The sequence below is a fragment of the Crinia signifera genome, chromosome 6 (assembly GCF_055691185.1).
Source record: "Crinia signifera chromosome 6, ASM5569118v1, whole genome shotgun sequence".
In the NCBI taxonomy this organism is placed as follows: domain Eukaryota; kingdom Metazoa; phylum Chordata; class Amphibia; order Anura; family Myobatrachidae; genus Crinia; species Crinia signifera.
The window spans coordinates 258,962,204-258,989,012 of NC_139222.1; the positions used below are offsets into that span (position 1 = coordinate 258,962,204).

Below are 26,809 nucleotides of genomic sequence, written 5' to 3' on the forward strand. Positions count from 1 at the left end.
GAACTCAGATGGAACGAAGAGGCTCTCGTTTCTGCCTTCTGGAACGGCCTAGCCGGGCGCATCAAGGACGAGTTAGCAACTCGCGATTCTCCTTCCACCCTGGCTGAACTCATTTCATTATGTAACAAAGTCGATCTGCGACTCCAAGAACGCCAACTTGAGAGGAATCGCTCTGATCGCTTTCGCCCTCGATTTCCTTCCAATGTCGCACCAGCCTCCAAACCAACCCCGCCTCCTGCGGTGTCAACAGATGAGCCCATGCAAATCAACCGCTCCCGTCTCTCTCTCGAAGAGAAGTCCCGAAGACGGCGAGAGAATCTATGCATGTACTGTGGCTCCTCAGCTCACTTATTGGCTTCCTGCCCGCTGCGGCCGGGAAACGACCGCTCCTAATCTCCCCGAGGGAGGTCCGATTAGGAGTCTTGCTTCCATCTCCCTCTTCTTCTGATTCCACCATTCCGGTTACCCTTGTGTGTCCCCAAGGGAGAAAAAGAGTTCAGGCCCTATTGGACTCTGGAGCAGCGGGAAACTTCCTTTCTTCTTCTTTTGTTACCCAACATGCCCTGCCTGTGCAACCCCTGGATCACTCGCTGGTCCTCACTGCAGTGGATGGGAGTCGAATTCGTAGTGGACAAATCACCCATCAGACCACCCCGGTGACACTGCTCATAGGAGCTCTACATCAAGAGACCCTCGAATTCTTCATTCTTCCACAGTCCTCACACCAAATGGTCCTGGGCCTTCCCTGGCTCTCCAAACATAACCCACACATCGATTGGACCAATATGGAGGTCAAGGCCTGGGGAACAGATTGCCAGTCTACTTGCATTCCTCAGATCCTTCCGGTCTACCAGACCCATCCACAACGTGAGGGTAACTGTCCTTCATCCTCTTCAGCTCCACCCTTGTCGATACCCGCACCATATCGTTCATTTACAGATGTATTCAGTAAAGGTGGTGCCGACACCCTGCCTCCTCACCGTCCTTGGGACTGCCCGATAGAGCTGGTGGCCGGGAAATTCCCTCCTCGTGGCCGCATCTATCCCCTGTCGCTACCTGAGACTGAGGCCATGTCCTCGTACATTCAAGAGAACTTAAACAAAGGTTTCATTCGACCATCTACTTCTCCGGCCGGGGCCGGGTTTTTCTTTGTGAAAAAGAAAGATGGCGGTCTTCGGCCATGTATCGACTATAGGGGCCTGAACGACATCACCATTAAAAACCGCTATCCCTTACCCCTTATCGCAGAACTATTCGACAAGATCAGAGGGGCAGCAATCTTTACTAAATTGGACCTGCGAGGGGCCTACAATTTGATCCGGATCCGTCCAGGTGACGAGTGGAAGACGGCTTTTAACACGCGCGACGGCCACTATGAATACCTGGTGATGCCCTTCGGCCTTTGTAACGCCCCCGCTGTCTTCCAACAGTTTGTAAATGATATCTTTCGGGACTTGCTGTACCACTCCATCGTAGTCTATCTAGACGATATACTCATCTTCTCTCCAAATCTCCAACTTCACAGACAGACAGTGTCCGAAGTCCTACGACGTCTTCGCCAAAATCAACTGTTCTGCAAGTTGGAAAAGTGCGTTTTTGAGGTCACGTCCATTCCATTCTTGGGTCACATTCTCTCCGCCACTGGGATAGAAATGGACCCAGAGAAGGTGAGAGCCATCCAAGACTGGGCAGCCCCCACAACACTCAAAGGAATTCAGAGATTCCTAGGGTTCTCAAACTATTACCGGCGATTTATCCGGAACTTCTCTACTATCGCTGCTCCCCTCACTGCTCTCACTTGCAAGGGAGCTGATCCAAGCCGATGGTCGCCAGAAGCATCCTCTGCCTTCCAGCAGTTAAAGAGAGCATTCATGACGGCACCAATCCTCCTCCAACCAGACCTCGACAGGCCCTTCATTCTCGAGGTGGACGCATCCTCGGAAGGGATCGGGGCCATCTTGTCACAAAAAGGTGAGGATCAAGAATTACACCCTTGTGCCTTCCTCTCCAAAAAATTCCTCCCAGCAGAGAAGAATTACCCCATCGGGGAACAGGAGTTGCTTGCAGTCAAAACTGCGTTAGAGGAGTGGCGATACCTTCTGGAGGGGGCACGACATAAGATCACCGTGTATTCAGACCACAAAAATCTGTCCTTTCTTAAACAGGCTCAGTGCCTTACTGCCCGCCAAGCCCGTTGGGCCATGTTTTTTGAACGCTTTGATTTCCAAATTAAATTCCGACCAGGAACCACGAATACTAAGGCAGACGCTCTATCCCGCTCCTTTGAGACGACCTCTGACCTAGAGACACCTCCTCGTCCAATCCTCGATCCGCTGGTCTTCGCCCAAGTAACCGTACAGCCATCTCCTCCTCCAGGTAAAACGTTCGTTCCCCCCGAACTTCGCAAGAAAATATTGTCATGGGCACATTCTTCCCGCTTCGCAGGGCACGCAGGAGCACAAAAGACCTTGATGTTCCTGTCACGTTCTTATTGGTGGCCAACCATCCGCCACGACGTAACCAACTTCGTTGCCTCTTGTGTAAGATGTGCTCAGCATAAAGTGCCCAGAACAACTCCCGCTGGTCCTCTCCGCCCTCTAACCATTCCCACAGAACCATGGACCCATCTGTCAATGGACTTCATTTGCGAACTACCTCCCTCAAAAGGTCATACCGCAATCTGGGTAGTGGTCGACCGATTCTCGAAAATGGTCCATTTTTTCCCACTAAAAGGTCTCCCCTCTGCTCCAGTACTGGCTCAGCTATTCATCTCAACCATTTTTAAACTTCACGGACTGCCCAAAGAGATTGTATCCGACCGCGGAGTACAGTTCGTTGCAAAGTTCTGGAGAGCTCTCTGTGCCGCGGTACAGGTCAAACTCAAGTTTTCCACTGCCTTTCATCCCCAGACCAACGGCCAGACAGAACGGGTGAATCAAGACTTGGAGGCCTTTATCCGACTGTTTGTCTCGTCTTCCCAAGATGACTGGGTGGATCTTCTCCCGTGGGCAGAATATATGCATAACAACTCCTATCACTCTTCCTCCGGAACCACCCCCTTCTTTACAGTATTCGGCAAACATCCACGATCTCCGGATTTCTCAGAATTATCCTCTTCCGAAGTTCCTGCAGCAACCACTTCATTACAACGCTTTGCTAAAATCTGGTCGGATGTCCACACCGCTCTTCTTAAATCTTCCGCCCGATACAAGAGGATGGCAGACAGGAAAAGAAGGGCAGCGCCCAGATTGAAAGTCGGAGACCGGGTATGGCTGTCTACCCGCCATATACGCCTCCGTCTGCCCTCTATGAAGCTGGCTCCCCGGTTCATTGGGCCATACCCTATCATCCAAGTCATTAATCCTGTCGCTTATAGACTTCAACTTCCTCCTTCCCTAAGGATTTCGAATTCCTTCCATGTGTCCCTCCTCAAGCCTTTAAGGTTGAACTCTTATCAAAAGAAGATTCCCAAACCGCCCAAGATTAACTCCGAAAGTGGGGCTGAATTCGAGGTAAGACGCATTATAGACTCTCGTTGCCGCAATTCTCGTACCCAGTATCTGGTGGAATGGGTTGGGTTTGGTCCCGAAGAGAACTCTTGGGTGGATTCTATTGATTTGCACGCTCCAAAACTGGTAAAGCAATTTCTCCAGAGAAATCCGCACAAGGCCCATAGGCGCCCTGGGGTCACCCTGAAAAGGGGGGGTACTGTCACACGTAGCCGCGACGGAGCGCGGCGGGTACAGTACTCACCCGTCCGCGCCCGCCGCCGGCTAGCGTGTGCAGGCTCCGGTCTGCGGTGTGCGGGTAGCGGCAGCTCTGGGTAGGGATGGCAGCAGTAGTGGTGCCGGGAGGCCGGCGTCGCCATCTTGGTTGAGGGCAGGAGACAGATTGGCCCAGAGTGGAGGTTCCCTCCTCATCCTGTGCTGACAGCCAATGGCAGCCATCCCCTGGGGATATAGGGGATCTGCCTAGGCTGTTCAGTGTCAGTGCAATGAGTCTTTGGAGTCATTCACAACTCCTAGCTGATTCCCGGATCCTGGCTCTTTCTCTCCTGACTCTGGTGCCTTGCTCCCTGCATCTTGCTACAAGGAAGTTTTCTCCTGACACCAATGCTGCAAGTCCTACCTAGTGCTTGTTCCTGCTTGTGTCCCAGAATTACCCTGCACAGCTTCCCGCTGTCCTCCTTCATACAACTCATTCATTCCATCATCTTTCAGTCATCCGGATCCATTTCTTCTGTCATCAAATCAACCTCCTTCCGGATCCTCATCTATGTACTCTGGCTCACCAAGTATACGTTTCCAGATTTCCCTGCCCGTTATTAGTATTGTGCTGGACTCTATTTAATTTATTCCAACTGTCACTTAAAGAAGTATTTGAGTGAAGTTTATCATTTATGAAATCCGTTATTAAACCTGCACGTTTCAATCCTACTCCTCCTGGTCCGTCTCCGGTTCCTGTGCACCACACGACTCCATCCAGCCCTTTAGCCGTGACAGACAGTATATATTACCCAGCACCTCCCCCTGCTCAGACAGTATATATAACCCAGCACCTCCCCCTGCTCAGACAGTATATATACCCCAGCACCTCCTCCCGCTCAGACAGTATATATACCCCAGCACCTCCCCCTGCTCAGACAGTATATATAACCCAGCACCTCCCCCTGCTCAGACAGTATATATACCCCAGCACCTCCCCCTGCTCAGACAGTATATAGAACCCCGTGCCTCCCCCTGCTCAGACATTATATAGAACCCAGTGCCTCCCCCTGCTCAGACATTATATAGAACCCAGTGCCTCCCCCTGCTCAGACAATATATATACCCCAGCACCTCCCCCTGCTCAGACAGTATATATACCCCAGCACCTCCCCCTGCTCAGACAGTATATATATCCCAGCACCTCCCCCTGCTCAGACAGTATATATACCCCAGCACCTCCCCCTGCTCACACAGTATATATAACCCAGCACCTCCCCCTGCTCAGACAGTATATATACCCTAGCACCTCCCCCTGCTCACACAGTATATATAACCCAGCACCTCCCCCTGCTCAGACAGTATATATACCCCAGCATCTCCCCCTGCTCAGACAGTATATATACCCCAGCACCTCCCCCTGCTCAGACAATATATATACCCCAGCACATCCCCCTGCTCAAACAGTATATATACCCCAGCACCTCCCCCCGCTCAGACAGTATATATACCCCAGCACCTCCCCCTGCTCAGACAGTATATATATAACCCAGCACCTCCCCCCTGCTCAGACAGTTTATATACCCCAGAACCTCCTCCCGCTCAGACAGTATATATACCCCAGCACCTCCCCCTGCTCAGACAGTATATATACCCCAGCACCTCCCCCTGCTCAGACAGTATATATACCCCAGCACCTCCTCCCGCTCAGACAGTATATATACCCCAGCACCTCCCCCTGCTCAGACAGTATATATATAACCCAGCACCTCCCCCCTGCTCAGACAGTATATATACCCCAGCACCTCCCCCTGCTCAGACAGTATATATATAACCCAGCACCTCCCCCCCGCTCAGACAGTATATATACTACAGAACCTCCTCCCGCTCAGACAGTATATATACCCCAGCACCTCCCCCTGCTCAGACAGTATATATACCCAGCACCTCCCCCTGCTCAGACAGTATATATACCCCAGCACATCCCCCCGCTCAAACAGTATATATACCCCAGCACCTCCCCCCTGCTCAGACCGTATATATACACCCCAGCACCTCCCCCTGCTCAGACAGTATATATATAACCCAGCACCTTCCCCTGCTCAGACAGTATATATACCCCAGCACCTTCCCCTGCTCAGACAGTATATATACCCCAGCACCTCCCCCTGCTCAGACAGTATATATACCCCAGCACCTCCCCCTGCTCAGACAGTATATATACCCCAGAACCTCCTCCCACCATGGGTGGATTTAGGGGTGAGGGCGCCCGTAGGCACAACAATAATGGCCGCACCCCACCTAATTGTATCATTTTTATTGATTAGTTATAAGCCCTCATTTAATGATTGTCAATTTAATATAATAATAATAAAAAGCCACCAACTGTAACTTTTTATTATTATGTATACATATTTACTAAGTAGGACTTACAGGGGCAGTATCTGCATGTCATATTTATTTACACTCTATTCAAGATGGAATATAGTACAGTACAGTGGATATTTTGCAGTTATTGGTGCATTTTGGGCTGACAGTACTATCACATACATCCAGGTGCCGCCCCCAAACACGTGCCGCCCCTAGGCACGTGCCTCACGTGCCTAATGGGAAATTCGGCACTGCCTCCCGCTCAGACAGTATATATACCCCAGCACCCCCCCCCCCTGCTCAGACAGTATATATACCCCAGCACCTCCTCCCGCTCAGACAGTATATATACCCCAGCACCTCCCCCTGCTCAGACAGAATATATATAGCCCAGCACCTCCCCCCTGCTCAGACAGTATATATACCCCAGCACCTCCCCCTGCTCAGACAGTATATATATAACCCAGCACCTCCCCCCTGCTCAGACAGTATATATACCACAGAAGCTCCTCCCGCTCAGACAGTATATATACCCCAGCACTTCCCCCTGCTCAGACAGTATATATAACCCAGCTCCTCCCCCTGCTTAGACAGTATATATACCCCAGCACATCCCCCCGCTCAAACAGTATATATACCCCAGCACCTCCCCCCTGCTCAGACAGTATATATACCCCAGCACCTCCCCCTGCTCAGACAGTATATATACCCCAGCACCTCCCCCTGCTCAGACAGTATATATACCCCAGCACCTCCCCCTGCTCAGACAGTATATATATACCCCAGCACCTTCCCCTGCTCAGACAGTATATATACCCCAGCACCTCCCCCTGCTCAGACAGTATATATACCCCAGCACCTCCCCCTGCTCAGACAGTTTATATATATCCCAGCACCTCCCCCTGCTCAGACAGTTTATATATATCCCAGCACCTCCCCCTGCTCAGACAGTATATATACCCCAGCACCTCCCCCCGCTCAGACAGTATATATATATCCCAGCACCTCCCCCTGCTCAGACAATATATATACCCCAGCACCTCCCCCTGCTCAGACAGTATATATACCCCAGCACCTCCTCCCGCTCAGACAGTATATATACCCCAGCACCTCCCCCTGCTTAGACAGTATATATACCCCAGCACCTCCCCCTGCTCAGACAGTATATATACCCCAGAACCTCCTCCTGCTCAGACAGTATATATACCCCAGCACATCCCCCTGCTCCATGGGCGCCGGAACGGGGGGGGGCGAGGGGGCAGCTTGCCCCCCCCCCCAAAATTACTGAGGCGCTAAAGTACCGTGGGCCCGTCTGTGTCTTGATGTATGTGTGAGGTCTTTTCTACACTCACATATCCTGCAGTGCTATGCGCGCTGGCGCCGCTGCGCCGTGTCTCTCCATCCGTACTCCCTGTCAGACTCAGTCCCCTCCCTGCCGGCCGCCCTGCCCAGCGGTGTTTGATTGACACTTACAGTGTCCGACGCCGCGGCCGCCCGCCCCCTGCTGCTTCAGCGACGAGCGTCACATGGGCATGGCATCCAGCATCCAGGTCCCCAGCGCGCTCCAACCCCATCCTGCTGCGGCCAGCGTGTCTGCCCTGCTGTGTATGGGAGGGATCCAGGCAGCAAAACAAAAAAAGTAAGTTGAGGAGATCTCTAAACTTGCTCACAATTTGAGTTAATGTACATTGGGGATGTATTAAGTTATGGGGAGTGTGTGAACAATTGATGTTCTGGGCATATGAGTGGTGTGGGGACATGTTCTGGGCAAATGAGGGTTATAGGGACATGTGCTGAACATATGAGGGATGTGGGGGCATGTGCTGGACATATGAGGGATGTGAGGGCATGTGCTGGACATATGAGGGATGTGGGGGCATGTGCTGGACATATGAGGGATGTGGGGGCATGTGCTGGACATATGAGGGATGTAGGGGCATGTGCTGGGCATATGAGGGATGTGGGGGCATGTGCTGGGCATATGAGGGATGTGGGGACATGTGCTGGACAAATGTTATTTTGTTACTAATAAAACTATAGTGTTTTTCTGTTACTCTATTACTATTGATGAAAACATATTTCATTAACTATCAGGGGGTAACATATAGCAATTTAGGGGGCGCCAAAATGAGATTATATCTTGCCCCCCCCCCCCCAACCTAAAAACGTTCCAGCGCCACTGCCCTGCTCAGACAGTATATATACCCCAGCACCTCCCCCTGCTCACACAGTATATATAACCCAGCACCTCCCCCCTGCTCAGACAGTATATATACCCCAGAACCTCCTCCCGCTCAGACAGTATATATACCCCAGCACCTCCCCCTGCTCAGACAGTATATATACCCCAGCATCTCCCCCTGCTCAGACAGTATATATATAACCCAGCACCTCCCCCCTGCTCAGACAGTATATATATAACCCAGCACCTCCCTCCTGCTCAGACAGTATATATACCCCAGCACCTCCCCCTGCTCAGACAGTATATATACCCCAGCACCTCCTCCCGCTCAGACAGTATAAATATAACCCGTTGCTTCTTCCTTGCACAGCAAGTATAAAGTATATAAACCAGCACTTTTTCACTGTTCCGGGCCGGCAGTATATCTGTCCCAGTATATCCAAGTATTGCTGATAGGACTATGGAAAGAGAACCATAGTCTCTTTCTGTGTACTTAAAAATAATAAGAATATTGCATCATGCAGCGCCTGGGAATCACATAAGCTTCTCTTTCTAAGCCCACCCCCCAGACTCCTGTGAAACGAGCCAATGGGACTGGAGTACCCTTCATATGTGTATAGCAGCAAACACATACAGGATGGTTTTTCCCTTCTAAATGGCTGCTGCTTTAAAAAATAATTGCCCTCTCGCACAAACTAGCTCACCTCTGGCCTCATACACTCCATTACATTTACTCCACTGGGTGAGATTCAATTGTTACATGCACTGCTACACTTAAGGAGCACCCCACGAAGCAATTAAAATGGGTGCCCATTTATAATCGCCACTTGACACGTCCAATTAGAGCAGATTTAGCTGCATATAGCTACTAAACCCATCTAAACTCCTGTTTAGGTGCCAAAACCACAGTATTTTTGTAGCCTCTTCAGATGATGCCCAGAAATGTGTCCCTCTATGGCAGTATAAATGGAGCATCACTTGAATTGCTCCGTTGGGCTCCATCTAGTGGCAGCCATGGGGATAAACAATTGAATTCCCACCTGTGACTCACCTTCTGCCTCAGTACACAGTAATAAACACAGTAAGAGCCAAAAATAACCTGAAGTGGGCACCTGGGTGATGTCACATGTTCCTAGCATTTTTGAAGCCTTGTATTCATAAATATTGGTCAACTACACAATAGACACAGCTGAGACTGGGCTGATAAGGGTTCAGGGAATGAGCCATATTTCATGTTGGCATCTTCGTCCCAGAAACCCCCCATAGCATTAGGAACATAGCATTAAGCATTGCCTGACCTCTCCACCGGATCCCGTAGCATCACAATGAACTTGGCCTGTGGCTGGATGGCATGGATGAAGTCCTGGATTAGCACTGGTGGCTCTGTGTTGGTGACGTTATCATAGAAATAAGACCAAGCACTGTTGTCCCACATGGTGGATGCACTGGCTTCTCCTGAAGCAATAGAGAAGGAAAAGACTCATTATCTGACGTCAAATCATTAACAGGTATCAGATCTGGCTCCTGTATCTGTTCCTCCGCAGTTTCCTACCTGTGAGGATGGGATCCATCGAACCTGCTTCTAATTCAGAGTCTCCTCTGTGGTGATCTTGGATATTTTGTGCTGCCAGATCAAAGAGGTCCAGATAGTCCTCCAGTGGGAAAGGCTGGTGGAAAGGTTCCTTCAGCCTCACAATTCCTACAGTTGAGACAATGTATAAAGTATCTGCTGATAATACGGTAACCAGGATGTCTGTTCTCCATACAGTCTCTGAGACCCTAGACCAGGCATTCCCAACCACGGTCCTCAAGGCACACCAACAGTACAGGTTTTAGTGATATCCAGGCTTGAGCACAGGTGACTTAATTAGTACCTGAGTCATTCTGATTAATCCATCTGTGCTGAAGCCTGGATATTACTAAAACCTGCACTGTCGGTGTGCCTTGAGGACCGTGGTTGGGAATGCCTGCCCTAGACACTTGACCAATACATTTGGTGATCATGCTCACACAGACAGCTAAATCAAGCCCTTAAAGAACCCTTACTGGTACTTGTGTAGTTTCACGGCGCCCGATATATCGGATGCGATATCGTCTGGGAACGCACAAGGTTTCATGGGCGTTTTAATGGTTATCGCCCGGTGATGTGCCGGCCCACTTCCTCCCAAATGTGCACCCATATATGTGACCTGAGTCACTTATATGCGCGAAAGAACCACATCTGTCGACCCACGTTATCTCTCTGCAATATTCGCTAATTCCCCCCCCCCCCCTCCCCACACACAAATATGCTCAAGAATCAGAAATATGGAGCTGAACATCCCAGCATAAAGATGTCTGTCAAAGTGGTATTAATTTGATTAACAATACAAGAATAACATTTTGCAGATGATCGATATTATGATCTAACGGTTAGCACATATACTACCGATTGATGCTTAATGTGATCTCACCGAAGCGTTTCCTTGTCCACCAGTGTGGCTCCTTGATGACGGAGAATTGGATGTTGGGGTGGAGGCGTAATCGGTCATATAGGTCTGTAGTACCGCATTTGGGCTGTCCAATAATGTAAAAGTGGGGCAAACAGCGCAAGCGGTACTGACGTCCCTCTCTAAGTTGGAGTCGTGACCAGAACCCTTTGCGCATCTCCTCAAATATGGCCTGCAAGCGTTTGGCGTATAAGGCATAGGCGTTCGTCCCATAGGGATCACTGCTGTGGTTGCCATCATATTTCTGGTACCAGCATGGGCTGCGGCTCAGATGGAGGAACCGTTGTGGTATTACAGAGAACAGCTGGGAAATGGAAGAGAATAAAAATTATTTTAGAACTGTAACGGTTTCCTGTACATACAGGAGGCAGACATGTTGTGAGCGGCATAAACATTCATGTGAGTGCAACCTATATCCTTCTAGGAAAAGTGGCATCACTCCATCATGAGCAACACTCTGAAAATCAGAACGAGTCAGCAACAGGTTCAGCTCATGTCAGTGTTTTATAATATATTCTGGGCTGGAAAAAAGGTTTGTGAGGGCCTCAGGGCAATTAACGTACAGAGAAGGGCCCTTTCTTGGACTGGTCGAGCCGCCTTCGGCCACTGTTTGCTGCAGGCAGTATTGCATGCATTCAGACCATTCGCATGAAATATTGCTGAAAAATGCCCCTCCCAAAATGGCCACTGCCTCAGAAGAGTCACGTATCAAGGATGCTAGAAGAGTGGCCAAAGATGCCGTAACCACTGACCAGTGTGGGTGGGGGTGTTGGAATCGGAGCTGCAGCTAGAGGTCGCAATGGCAACATCATCAAAGCCTTGACAACTAGCAGGTAATGTGGCATTCTTTGAAGGGGCATAATATGGTGTCAGGGGCATTACTGTGTAGGGCAGTGATGGCTAACCTTGACACTCCAGCTGTTGTTGAACTATACATCCCAGCATGCTCTGCTACAGTTTTGCTATTTGGCCATGTTAAAAATTATGTAGGACATGCTGGGATGTGTAGTTCAACAACAGCTGGAGTATCAAGGTTAGCCATCACTGGTGTAGGGCATAATATGGTGCAAATGACATTACCGTGTGAGGCATAATATGGTGCAAAGTACATTACCGTGTAAGGCATAATATGGCGCAAGAGATATTACCGTGTGAGGCATAATATTGTGCAAGATATATTACCGTGTGAGGCATAATATGGCGCAAGAGATATTACCGTGTGAGGCATAATATTGTGCAAGATATATTACCGTGTGAGGCATAATATGGTGCAAAGGACATTACCGTGTAAGGCATAATATGGCACAAGAGATATTACCGTGTGATGCATAATATGGTGCAAATGACATTACCGTGTGAGGCATAATATGGTGCAAGGGACATTACTGTGTAAGGCATAATATGGCACAAGAGATATTACCGTGTGAGCCAAGCTCCCCTCCCCCCCAGGTAAAATCTGCCACTGTGCTCTGAATAAGTGAAGCCAGATGTAGTCTGTGAGACTGCACTGGCTTCACTGTGACGTCAGTGACTTCCTATTGGAAGTCCGACCTGCCAGTCACCCATGGCAGTCGCATTGGGAGGTGTTCCCTCTCTCTGGGATGCCTCTATTGGCTGCTTCAGCCCATGCACACTGTTGCAAATTTACGGTGCGCCATGTTTTTGTATTGCGCATGCGCATTTCTGCGCATGTGTGAATGCGCTAGATGCGAGCGGCCACGGCGATCGGAGTGTTTGCCAGGCGCTCGCACCCACCACTGCGTGAGGTGGTGGTGGATAGTCACAACCATGGAAATGCCCAGGGTTTCATGGGGGTACCCATACCTCCCAACAGTCCCGATTTTAGCGGGACAGTCCCGATTGTCAGGGCCTGTCCCGCTGTCCCACCCGCGGGCGGCAGTGTCCCGCGGTGTGGGGGGGCTGTTGGGAGTCCCCCTGTCAGCTGCTAAGCAGCGGGGAATAAACGCTGTGCGCATGCGCGCAGCGTCTATTCCCGCAGCCAGGGGGCTGGGGGCATGGCTAGAGGCTCACAGAGCCTCTGCCATAGCGGCAAAATGGGGGCGTGGCCTTACTGGAGAGCCGCAAGTATAGGCCACGCCCCCAAATTAGGCCACGACCCCCCCGAAAATTTTGGCGCGCGTGCGGCGCGCAGCAGCACCGCCCCGCCTGCAGACCTGGCAGAGTTGGGAGGTATGGGTACCCATGTAAACGCTGGGTGCTCTCATGGTAATGTGACGTGACGAGTTTGCTGGGGGTGGGCAACTGACATCATCGGATGTTGGCAGCCCACTATTTTCCCATTAGGAATACACGCAAAGCTAAGACACCTGAGAGCGTATATATACAGTTGCAAACAAGAAACTCCATATTCTGCAATATTAGTAATTCTCAATACTAGCAAAACTTCCCAAAATATATGGTTACTAATGTTAAATAGAAATATCTCTCAACAACAAGCATTTAAGCATAGACACACATATATGTGAGGTTAGACACACCCATATGTGAGGTTAGACACACCCACATGTGAGGCTAGATACTCCCTTTGGTCAGAGTGACACACCCTCTTGACATAACCTTCCTGATTTTAGTTTTGAAAAGTATAATCGTACAGAGTAACTTCCTCACATTTCTAGGGTCACAAAGTTACATTGCCAAATTTTTAACTGCTCTCTTTTTTTTTTAATAGCATGCAATGATGATAAAGATAATATTTTTTAGAAGACCTGGATATTGCGATTTAAAAAAAAGGAAAGACTTTGGGGGAAATTTACTAAGATGTGTATTCTATTTCACGTGTGATGTTGCTATAGGCAACCAATCAGATCCTGTCTATTATCTTCTAGAGGGTGCTAAATAAATAAGTAGATTCTGATTGGTTGCCCATAGCAACATCACATGTGAGAATACACACCTTAGTAAATGTCACCCTTTGAATACAAGTGTGTCAGAAGTGCAAACCATCGTGAATGATATAAATCACCACAACTACATAACACAGAGACACGGAGGAGACACAAGGACATCTATTTGCTGCTTGTGGAGCCGTAACTCCTAATAGACATCGGGTAAAATCTCAGGCTGCCCAGAAAGTGACAGCACAAATGCGGGCATAATGGAAAGTTTGGCACAATACTGGAGGCGCAACATTCTGCATCGGTCACGGAATGATTGTGAATGTCTGCCAAGGTCAGCAAGACACCGGATATGCTGCACACAGTCCTGCTGACCCCACTCAGAGCACAATGTCTGATTTATATTTCTAAACACACAAAGGCCCCAGAGGGGGCGCGGTGGTACGTTTCGGTGTCCATGTCAACACGACATGTGCCGACAGGCGGTATTTTATGCCCTACCATCCACTAGGGCGTGGTGGGCAAATAAACTAGTGTGCCAAGCGTAGCGAGGCAGTGTGCCCGAAGCATGGAGAGCACATGCGAGTGGACGCGGTGCTACGTATTAGTGTATATGTGTTGACATTCCGGTTTAAAAAAAAACACGGCGACTTTTTCAATGTTGACCTTACCCATGTCGACCTAATGACCCTGCAACCATCAATGTTCACTTGTCATTACCCCATCGATGGTAAACACACGGATGGTGATCCCTAATCAGATATAATTGACGGAGGTCCTGATCTAACTGGGAGGTAAAGCAAAAAAAAATAAAAAATGCACATGGGCAAAACCATACTGCACTGCAGATGGGGCAGACGTAATGTGCAAAAAGAGTTAGATTTCCAGTAGGTTGGGTTTGTACAAACTGTAATCTAAATTGAAGTGTAAAAACAAAGATGTCTAGCATTTGTGGGTTACATGCAAAAGCAGCCATCATTACCCAGCACAGAAAAAAATATAAATATATTTTCTCCCCCTGCATTGCAACATGGTTTGTTCCAGATATAAAGTGCGGGATGCTCTAAATAAAAAAAATGTGGTAAAAACCCTGTTATCTGGGTCTTTGCTATGCAGGAAAACCAGCATGCTGGGTCTTCACTGCAGGCGGTGACACCAGCAAAAGCAACGCGACCTAGCAGCGCCCCGCACGGACCCCCACCGACCCCCCCTCACCTGTGTCTGGGCAGCACAATGCTGTGCTGCCGGGACCAGTGACCTCCTCCTCTCTGCAGTGTACATCCTATTCCAGGTGCAGGGAGAAGGAGGCGGAGCCCACGCGCAGCAGCAGCCGGGTAAGGGAGGGAGGGGGAGCCGCTGGGGACCCGCTCACCCACTACCGGCTGGTTTGCAATGAGCAGCTGTTATTGCAAGATCTGCCTGTTGCTATACTAATTGCATATGTTAAAGCATATGCAATTAGTAACGTTGCGGTAGCCGGTGGAGGGGGGGGGATGGCAGTAAGTTTTGCTTTTTGCTTTACTTCCAAATGAGAACCAGGCCCTGATTTCCTCCGATTGCCTGATTTTAGGTTATACAGGTACTTTCTCTGGGGAAAGCTCAGCAAATAAAATTTGCACGCATAATTCTGTATAATAATATGTATGCTTTTAACAATATTGTTCATGTTTAGTCATTTCAGTTCTTTTATTAGTAGATGAGACAGTGGTGACGCTGAGTTTTCCACAGTGACATCACAGGAGGATTTGGGATCGCCGTAATGTCGGATACTCCCAGAGATTACTTTGTTGCTTGCCAATTAGCAGAGGAAATGCTTGTCATTTCCACCAAGTGACCAGCTTTCCTGTTGAGGTTTAACAGCATAACATACTGTCAAAACAATATGACATATTACCTACATAACCAGCTACGTCACTGGGCAGTCTGCAGATGTTAGCACAGTACAATCCTGTACTCTGATACCTGAAGATGTTAGTTGTCTGCCATGTTTCCGCTGAGAGTCCAATCATTTTTTAAAAGTCAACTGCGATCTCAGTACTACAGTGACTGTTCTGAGACATTTCACAGATCACCCTTTTCCCATGATTTGGTTTGTTCCACCCAGCGGAGTAACTATGAAATAGCCTCCCACCCATAGGCGAATATAGGGGGTGGTCCAGGGGTGCACAGGACCACCCATTAGTCTATTTTGTAGCTGAGGGATGGGGCTTTCCAACGAGCCTAGTCCCGTGTCTCTAGCCCCCTGGGAACCGGAGATACTGCCAGGCAAAGCTGGAACGTTTTCCCTATAGGATAACATGGGACCCGCTAATTCCGACCCGCATCCAGTTCAACAGCTGCCAGTTCCCCCTTCTGCATCACTGAAGCTCAAGGTGGATGTCAGTCAAACCCAAATCGCCGGGCCTTCAATCTGATACCAGGCTGGATCCATATGGGTTAATTGGTTCCAGGGATATTGAGGTTAAACCGTTTTTTTTCTTAAATGTCATTTCATGACTGTTTATGTTCTTTGAGGGCAGATTTCTCTGGAACCAAACAGCCCAGTTTCACAGGACCAAAAATCATTCGAAGCCAACTCAAAAGTTCTTCAATATGATACTGGTCTCATGTAAATGGGTCAGTTGGTTCCGAAGATATAGCTTGTTGGTTAAAGAGGTGTAGGGAGAGGGGAGTGTTTGTCTCTCCCCCTCACACCAGAAAATGCAGGGACTAGGCTGGTGTATAAGGGTTCAGCCTGGGAATGTCCCTGCATGATCATGGTACCACATTCCCGGGTAAATCCCTGCATTTTCTGTTGTGAAAGGGGTATTATTTCAAACAGCCATGACCTGCAGTGCTCTGAATACAGCCGGGCAGCCCCCTGCTCTCTGCCCAGCTGTCAATGACTGTCACCCCTGCAGCTTCCGCTCCAATTCTTATCCCCGCTTTCACCTTAGCCTGCCCCCCTTTAATCATGTGGTGCCGGCGCCCGGTGTGCTCCCCCGACGTCACGCACAACAGCGTGCATAATATTTCAAATGTCCACTCGGCTAGAGGGGACACCAGGAGGGGAGTGGGAGCGTGCTCTGCGCTGCGCTCTCCTCCTCTCGCCATAGAAGCAGCTGCACCGCTCTACATCTCTCCCTGCAGCAGCAGTGAAGGCTCATATAAAAATTTACAGTAAGTGGCACTTTTGAGGGCATTGCTTAAGGGATGCTACATGTGGCAGTATGTGGGGGCATTACGCATAATGTGTGGCTTAATGTGTAAGGGGCATTACGGTGTGCAGCATCATGTGTAAGCGGCATTATGTGTGCAGCATCATGTGTAATGGACATTATGTGTGCAGCATCATGTGTAATGGGTACTATGGTGTGCGGCATCATGTGTAATGGGTACTATGGTGTGCGGCATCATGTGTAATGGGTACTATGGTGTGCGGCATCATGTGTAATGGGTACTATGGTGCCATCAAGCAAGAACCCCCTAGCAATGAGCACGTAGGTAAGCAGCACTTATGTGGCAAATATGTAATGGGCATTACGGTTTGTTATATAGTATGTAATGGACATCATGATGTGTGGCACAATGTGAAATGGGCATTATGGTGTGTGGCCTAAAGTGTAATTGGCATTACGGCGTGTGGCATTATGTGTAATGGGTATTACGGAGTTTGCTAAAATGTGTAATGGGCATTACCGTGTATGGTCTAAAGTGTAATACCACACCCCTTTTTGTGATGCCACGCCTCCTTTCCATGGGGCCACGCCCCCTTTTTGCCGCGCGGCTGCGCCGAGCAAAGGTCCCCCTGCTGTTATTTCTAGTTCTGGGACCACCCATTACCATAATTCTAGATTCGCCTATGCTCCCACCTACCACAAATCTTGACAGCACCCCCACCCCCGCTGCCGTCTGCCCGGGACCTGCCGCCGGCGAATCAGTCTGCGGTCCGGCTCTCCCTGCTCCTGCTGCCACAAAAAATATGTCACGCGGAAAATGGCCGCCCCAATACTGCAGACAGTTTATGAGGAAGCCGGGAGAGCAGGGAGAGCCGGACCGCAGACTGATTCGCCGGCAGCAGGTCCCAGGGAGACGCAATGGGTAACAACGATAGCCCCGCAGCCCCCCCCCCCACACCCCCCCGGCACCCTCACCTTCTAAGCGACTCCCCGCCACCGCGGGGGCTGCAGGACTATAGTTACGCCACTGGTTCCACCTTTGTGGTGATAGGAGATCTCAGGAAGATATTCAGCTGGAATTTCCCTGTGCACTGCGACCTGTATCCCTTTCTTCTAGTGCGTCTGCATTCTGGGTTTTAATAAAAGAGTGACCACTTCCTTTTCACAGATCTCCTGTACACTGAGCAGACTACAGGGTGTCCATAGAGCAGTTACTGAGGCTCCTCTTGTTTTATGTAAGGAATCGCTGCATTTCCATTTTCTGCAGCACACTTTACAACTTTAGGGTGAGTTATATTAGTTTCTGTGCAGGGTAAATACTGGCTGCTTTATTTTTCCATTGCAATTTAGATTTTAGTTTCAACACACCCCACCCAAATCTAACTCTCTCTGTACAGGTTACATCCACCCCACCTGCAGTGCAGCATGGTTTTGTCCATCGGCAAAAATTGGAGCCTTGCTACCGGTTCTGAATTAGACCCATGGTTCTAGCCACCACACAGGCAAAACTATTCCAGCAACCATGACGCTGGTTAGCTACTGTGGTCATCTAAACAGCCACTAACTCGGCACCAGTCGCCCCGCCCCCAACACATGACCAGCTGCTTATACCTCCTCCCAGGCACCGACTAGCAAATCAATAACACCCACCAGGTCCACCTGTCTAGCTATGCTGTGTGGGCAGAAACATGTGCAGGGAAACAGCTTCAAGTGATAAAATGGAGAGTGATAAAGAACCAGTCAATCATCTCCTAACTGCCATGTCACAGGCTGTGTTTGAAAAATGTCAGGCAAGAGCGGATTGGTTGGTTGTGTATCACTCTCTATTTTATCACTTTTGAAGCTAAGTGCATCTGACCCGAAGTCTGCAGACTTTAGTCTTTCCCACAAATCAATGGAAAACTATGCTATGGATATATAGAACTATACAGAACCCTCCCTGACAATGGGGACCACACATGTGGGTCAGTAGAGTTCTGACACTGAAGTGAACACATTGAAGGGCCCCTCTTAGAGCCCCTGTCCATGCAGGTGCTCCCTCATACATTCCACCATTATAATTTCATATTGCAGTGTGATTTTGGGCACGAATATTTCCCTTGCTCTACATACAGTAAAAGGTACTTGTGTATTATAGCGGCGCCCATCGCATCGCTTACCATAAGGCATGTATGCGATGCGATATCGCGCAATGTTATACAATGCCATACAGTGCGATGCGATGCAATTAAAATTTGTATAAGCACCCTAATGGGTGCTTACAATGTGAAATGCACCCCCACGCCACCCCCCCCACTATAAACGTGAACCCGAAGCGTGGCGAGCGCAGCGAGCCCGCGAGGAGCGGCGGTACGCGTCCTCCGACCTTTTCATACCCCCACTATCCACGTCGGCGTGGAGTTGACAATAGAAAGTGTGGCGAGCGCAGCGAGCCCCGCTAGGGGACGCGGATACCTTCACAGGTATCCGCGTCCCCTTGCGGGCTTCACAGGTATCCGCTGCACTCGCCACACTTTCTGTTCTCAGCTCCACGCTGACGTGCATAGTGGGGGTATGAAAAGGTCGGAGGACGCGTACCGCCGCTCCTCACGGGCTCGCTGCGCTCGCCACACTTCGGGTTCACGTTTATAGTGGGGGGGGGGGTGGCGTGGGGGTGCATTTAACATTGTAAGCACCCATTTCGGTGCTTAAAAGCACCCTTTAGAGTGCTTATACAATGTTTCATCGCATAGGGGGCAAAAATCGTGTCGCATCGCATAGCATGCCATCGGGTGCATGGCATGCGATGCGATTCGATAAAAACATTGCGCGATGTACATGGGGCGCCGCTATAATACACAAGTACCCAGTAAAATCTTATAATTAGGGACCAAGGGTGTAGTCACAGTTCAGAAGTCTAGGGGGCCCATTTACCATAGGATCGTATATGCAATATACCTCCCAGGAACATATTGCAATATGCAATGCTATCGGTGTGATGTACAGTATGTCCCTGTGATCTGCTTTGCCGGGTGTTGTGGGTGTTAGAGCTGACCCATGCGGACCACACTGCCCCCCACCAGCATTGCGGTCTGTACAATGGGCTACCGCCATCTCAGAATGGCAGTAGCCCCAGTGCCTGATGCGATGCTGCCCGATATTGATACATTGGGCAGCATTGCATCCCCCATAAAAACTGAAGGGGGATGCGGCTGCTGAAGGGGCAGGAGGAATTGCAGCAGGTATCCGAATATCCTCCTCTGTGATACATACGGGGAATTCTTAATTTTCGCGGCTAATGGTTGTTTAATTAATTAATTAATCGCAAATATTCAATGGGCCCCTGGGATACTAGATCTTCTCAATACTATAACCACACACGCACACACTCATTTCTTTCAATAACAGGATGTCACACCGTGCCGGAACTCAGAGCTCACTGTGGTCCTGCTGTAGGTAGTGGTCCGTCAGCAGACTTGGTGCCAGGCGGTTTTATTTCCTGCTGGTGTCTCTCTCTCTCTCTGTTGAACAGACAGCGGCAGCTCTCCTAGGGATCGGTTTAAAATGCCCGCCGAAGAGGTCAAATATGGAGCAAAAATGGAGTCTCCTTCCTATAAAAGGGAATATCTGAGCACTGACTAGTCGCAGGCCCTAATACCTAACCCCAGTGTGTAGCCTCAGTGCTTCCTGTGAAATTCTGATCCCAGTTCCTGTCACCTGTGTTCTGTTCCTGGTCCCCGCCAACCCCCCGTCTTTCCATTCCTGTCCTGCCCTGCTCCTCGTCCCAACTCAATCTGTTGACTGCTATGTATTATATTCAATATGCCTATTCCAACATCAGTGTGTACCAGCTCCTTACTAAAAACCCAGTAAGTAAGTCAGCAACCTGTGTGGCCAATTGTAGTTAAGTCTAAACCTCCTTTCATTGGTCCCTGTTGGAAACCACCCTAGTAGGGTTCCGGCCGGTGATAGACCTGTGATGTAGAGTAACTCATCTGACCTTGGATTACCCTGCCATGTGAAGAGCTGTGACAGGCTGTTGTAATAAGCTGAGCTGCCAATTGTAAAGCATAGTCTAGTGTATGTGGTATACTCTGCACAAACGGTCAATCTTTCCTTCAGTCAGTTCAGCACCAGAGACTTGGGACAGCAACCGGAAGCCCTGCCTTCTGCAACCTGATCTTCTTCCAGGGTTGGCTCCTAGAAGCAGATGATACTCTTCTGTCAATCAGGCTGTGATGGACGAGAGCGTCATCTCCAAACCCTGGTCAGTCATCTCTTCCTATGTCGGCTCGCCAGGGTCAATGGAGATGGTGATTTTTGTCAGAGACTCTTTTTCCACTGATACAGGCTGACCTGACAATGAGGGGGGTGTCACCCCTTCCTTCCATACATTTAAAATATTAAGGCAGCTTTTTAGAGTACCATCCAGGAATATATAAGCCTTTTCCCTCATTCCCATTATTTAACACGTTTCCACTATGGAAGTAATTGTGCCGCTTTCCACATCGGAGTTTGGAAACTCTACGTTAGACGTTACCAAGATAAATTCCCTTTTCTAGGAACATCCAGTTCTCCCCCAGATTTTCCTTTACATTCATCATTCAATACCTGTTACATGGAACGCAGCATTTTGCCAGCTGTGAATGATTATTCTGCCTGTACTCTGATGTCATGTTCCATACACCTGCCAACTTCATCTAACTGGTCTTATACATTTATTACATGGCACAGCAGAGTGCGGCCCTTCTAGGGGAGAAGAGGAGAAGTGGCCAGACTGAACATCTGCACCTGTAACTTCCCTACACAGACAGTCCGTCTGGTAGGAATTGCTGCTCCCACTTTTACACATACACAGAGGCTGCCCTATGGCGCAGTGGTTTTGTTGCTGGATTCAGTAAAGTTTTCCAATGAAGTACACATCTCCTTGGCATGCATCGTGGGCACCTTGGTCATGTTATCACCCACTTCATTATCAGCTTTTTATCAGCTATGGGCCTGATTCGGTATATGGTTGTATTATGGACCACACTTAGACAGTCATTAGGTCGACACCGTTGGTTCGACATGCACCCTAGGTCGACAGGGTTCTAGGTCGACATGGTTGAAGGTCGACATGGGACAAGGTCGACATAGCGTTAGGTCGACAAGGATTAGGTCGACAAGGGTTAGGTCGACATGGGCTTTTTCACTGTTTTTTGAGCCGACATGTGCCGACAGGCGGTATTTCATGCCCTACCATCCACTAGGGTGTGGTGGGAGAATAATGGTGGGAGGGGCTGCGGTTGACTTCCAACTGTGTCCATGTCGACTGTGTCGACATTGGGGTAAAAAAACAGTGAAAAAACCCCCATGTCGACCTCGCAACCTGTCGACCTAAACACATATCGACCGTGTCCCATGTCAACCTAGACACCTGTCGACCTTCAACCATGTCGACCTAGAATCCTGTCGACCTAGTTGCATGTCGACCCAACGGTGTCGACCTAATGACTGTCGACCTAAGTGTGGTCGATAAAACGATCCACACCCCCTGATTCTGGACTAGTAGTGTATTTGATGAGAGGGGTAATGCTTAAGCACTCAGTTGCAGGGATACTCACGTAGATACGTGCATCGGTATAATGTAGTAAGTCTGGCAGCTTCAGACATTCATATGTCTGAGTCCTACTAAAAATCAAGGTCAGTGATTTGATCTAAAAGAGTTTTACCCGTCCTACTGCCTTTGACAGCACCTATTACATTGCTGCTATCTCTGCTTCACAGGCTGCCGTACTCCTGGGACTACCGGCATTTTGTTCAATGACACTATATTTGTATGTATAACTGGTACGTGCTCCCTGGGGTTTGTAGACGTTGGGCCTGAGTCAGTATCAGTTGCAGTCTAGCTTAAAACGCAAAACTGTGACTGCTTTCACCAACATGCTGAAAAATACAAACACACCGCAGAAAAGAGATGCGTACGCATAACAATGGTAAGCCCCATGCCTAGCTGTGTGTGCAGAGCCCCCATTCTCCAGCTCGCATCAGCATCAGACACATTGACGCCCCTCGCCGTTACTCAGACTGCGGTCACATTTTTTATAATGTGACTGTAGTTTGAGAAATCTCAAATGTGCGCTATGCTGGGCGCAAATGTGCAGGAAAAAAAGGTCACCGATTAGTGATTTTCCCACGATAGCAGGGGGTGCTGAATTAGGACCTTCCTTTCTATATATGCTAATTTATTTGATCTGGGGAACCTTTTTACTAGGTTTATTAACCCCTTCATGACAGAGCCAGTTTGTGCCTTCATGACAGAGCCCTTTTTTTCAAATCTGACATGTCTCACTTAAGTGGGGATAACTTTTTTTTGCTTTTACTTATCCCAGTGATTTTGAGATTGTTTTCTCGTGACACATTGTACTTCAAGTTAGTGGTAAATTTGGGTCGATACAGTCTGTGTTTTTTTGTGAAAAATACCAAAATATCGTGAAAAAATGGAAAATTTAGCAATTTGCAAAATGTTAAATTTTCTGCTTGTGAGACAAATAATCATACCACTCAAAATAGTTAATAACTAACATAGACCATATGTCTACTTTATGTTTCCATCATTATTTCAACTTCCTTTTAATTTTTTTGGACACTAGGAGGCTTACAATATGAATAGCAAATTCTCAAATTTTCAAGAAAATTTCAAACACTGATTTTTTTAGGGATCAGTTCAGTTCTGATGTGACTTTGAGGGACTTGTATGTGAGACACCCCCATAAATGATGCCATTTCAAAAACTGCACCCCTCACAGTATTCAAAACAGCATTTTGGAAGTTTGTTAACCCTTTAGGTGTTTCACAGGAATTAAAACAAAGTGTAGGTTAAATTTCAAAATTTCTTTTTTTTTGCAGAGTTTCAATTTTAATACATTTTTCTAACGAATACAGTAGATTTTACTAGAGAAATGTGACTAAAAATTGATTCCCCCAATTCTTTTGTTTTCAAAAATATCCTATATGTGGCCCTAGTGTGCACGTTGACCAAACCACAGGCTTCATAATAGAAGGAGCACCTACTTGATTTTGGAGCCTCCTTTTTATGAGATTTTTTTTTAGGCACCATGTAGGTTTCTAGGCACCATAAGTGCTAAAAGTTAGGAACCTCCCCCACAAGTCACCCCATTTTGCAATCTACATCCCTCAGGGAATTCATCTAGGGGTATAGTGTACATTTCAAACCCCCAGGGGTTTCACCAATTTTGGTACAACTGGGATGTGAAAATGGAAAATTACATTTTTTTACACAAACATGCAGTTCTGGCTCAAAATTTTTCATTTTCACAAGGTATGAAGGAGAAAAAGCACCCCAAAATCTGTGCCCCAATTTCTCCCGAGTACGGCAATGCCTCACATGTGACCAAAAAATACCAGTTGGGTGCATGGCAGGACTCAGAAGGGAAGGAGTGTTTTTTGGATTTTGCAGCACAGATTTTGGTGGAATGAATGGTGGGTGCTATGTTGCACCAATACAGTGGAACCCCCCCACAAGTCACCCCATTTAGCAAAGTACACCCCTCAGGGAATTCATCTAGGGGTATAGTGTACATTTCAAACCCCCAGGGGTTTTACCAATTTTGGTACAACTGGGCTGTGAAAATGAAAAATTACATTTTTTTACACAAAAATGCAGTTCTGGCTCAAAATTTTTCATTTTCAGAAGGTATGAAGGAGAAAAAGCACCCCAAAATCTGTGCCCCAATTTCTCCCGAGTACGGCAATGCCTCACATGTGACCAAAAAATACCAGTTGGGTGCATGGCAGGACTCAGAAGGGAAGGAGTGATTTTGGGATTTTGCAGCTCAGATTCTGGTGGAATTTTGGTGGGTGCTATGTCGCATTAGCAAGACCCCCCAAGCACCAATACAGTGGAACCCCCCCACAAGTCACCCCATTTTGCAAAGTACACCCCTCAGGGAATTCATCTAGGGGTATAGTGTACATTTCAAACCCCCAGGGGTTTCACCAATTTTGATACAAGTGGGCAGTGAAAATGAAAAATTACATTTTTTTACACAAAAATGCAGTTCTGGCTCAAAATTTTTCATTTTCAGAAGGTATGAAGGAGAAAAAGCACCCCAAAATCTGTGCCCCAATTTCTCCCGAGTACGGCAATGCCTCACATGTGACCAAAAAATACCAGTTGGGTGCATGGCAGGACTCAGAAGGGAAGGAGTGATTTTGGGATTTTGCAGCTCAGATTCTGGTGGAATTTTGGTGGGTGCTATGTCGCATTAGCAAGACCCCCCAAGCACCAATACAGTGGAACCCCCCCACAAGTCACCCCATTTTGCAAAGTACACCCCTCAGGGAATTCATCTAGGGGTATAGTGTACATTTCAAACCCCCAGGGGTTTCACCAATTTTGATACAAGTGGGCAGTGAAAATGAAAAATTACATTTTTTTACACAAAAATGCAGTTCTGGCTCAAAATTTTTCATTTTCAGAAGGTATGAAGGAGAAAAAGCACCCCAAAATCTGTGCCCCAATTTCTCCCGAGTACGGCAATGCCTCACATGTGACCAAAAAATACCAGTTGGGTGCATGGCAGGACTCAGAAGGGAAGGAGTGATTTTTGGATTTTGCAGCTCAGATTCTGGTGGAATTTTGGTGGGTGCTATGTCGCATTAGCAAGACCCCCCAAGCACCAATACAGTGGAACCCCCCCACAAGTCACCCCATTTTGCAAAGTACACCCCTCAGGGAATTCATCTAGGGGTATAGTGTACATTTCAAACCCCCAGGGGTTTCACCAATTTTGATACAAGTTGGCATTGAAAATGAAAAATTACATTTTTTTACACAAAAATGCAGTTCTGGCTCAAAATTTTTCATTTTCAGAAGGTATGAAGGAGAAAAAGCACCCCAAAATCTGTGCCCCAATTTCTCCCGAGTACGGCAATGCCTCACATGTGACCAAAAAATACCAGTTGGGTGCATGGCAGGACTCAGAAGGGAAGGAGTGATTTTGGGATTTTGCAGCTCAGATTCTGGTGGAATTTTGGTGGGTGCTATGTCGCATTAGCAAGACCCCCCAAGCACCAATACAGTGGAACCCCCCCACAAGTCACCCCATTTTGCAAAGTACACCCCTCAGGGAATTCATCTAGGGGTATAGTGTACATTTCAAACCCCCAGGGGTTTCACCAATTTTGATACAAGTGGGCAGTGAAAATGAAAAATTACATTTTTTTACACAAAAATGCAGTTCTGGCTCAAAATTTTTCATTTTCAGAAGGTATGAAGGAGAAAAAGCACCCCAAAATCTGTGCCCCAATTTCTCCCGAGTACGGCAATGCCTCACATGTGACCAAAAAATACCAGTTGGGTGCATGGCAGGACTCAGAAGGGAAGGAGTGATTTTTGGATTTTGCAGCTCAGATTCTGGTGGAATTTTGGTGGGTGCTATGTCGCATTAGCAAGACCCCCCCAAGCACCAATACAGTGGAACCCCCCCACAAGTCACCCCATTTTGCAAAGTACACCCCTCAGGGAATTCATCTAGGGGTATAGTGTACATTTCAAACCCCCAGGGGTTTCACCAATTTTGATACAAGTGGGCAGTGAAAATGAAAAATTACATTTTTTTACACAAAAATGCAGTTCTGGCTCAAAATTTTTCATTTTCACAAGGAATGAAGGAGACAAAGCACCCCAAAGTCTGTGCCCCAATTTCTCCCGAGTACGGCAATGCCTCACATGTGACCAAAAAATACCAGTTGGGCGCATGGCAGGACTCAGAAGGGAAGGAGTGTTTTTTGGATTTTGCAGCACAGATTTTGGTGGAATGAATGGTGGGTGCTATGTTGCATTACCAATACAGTGGAACCCCCCCACAAGTCACCCCATTTTGCAAAGTACAACCCTCAGGGAATTCATCTAGGGGTATAGTGTACATTTCAAACCCCCAGGGGTTTCACCAATTGTGGTACAACTGGGCTGTGAAAATGAAAAATTACATTTTTTTTACACAAAAATGCAGTTCTGGCTCAAAATTTTTCATTTTCACAAGGAATGAAGGAGACAAAGCACCCCAAA

The 26,809-nt window shown here is 48.1% G+C and overlaps 1 protein-coding gene across 3 annotated transcripts in view; it reads right to left on the reverse strand.

Moving 5' to 3' along the window:
- The window catches only part of CHST15 (carbohydrate sulfotransferase 15), a 79,673-nt gene that overhangs the window by 8,694 nt on the left and 44,170 nt on the right, over positions 1-26,809 (reverse strand). For all 3 annotated transcript variants that reach the window (XM_083149432.1, XM_083149430.1, XM_083149431.1), the window contains exons 3-5: positions 10,710-11,049; positions 9,809-9,955; positions 9,555-9,711 (exon numbers count right to left, since the gene is read on the reverse strand). In XM_083149432.1, coding sequence (XP_083005558.1) covers positions 9,555-9,711; positions 9,809-9,955; positions 10,710-11,049 — 644 coding nt within the window. The remainder of the gene's footprint in view (positions 1-9,554; positions 9,712-9,808; positions 9,956-10,709; positions 11,050-26,809) is intronic.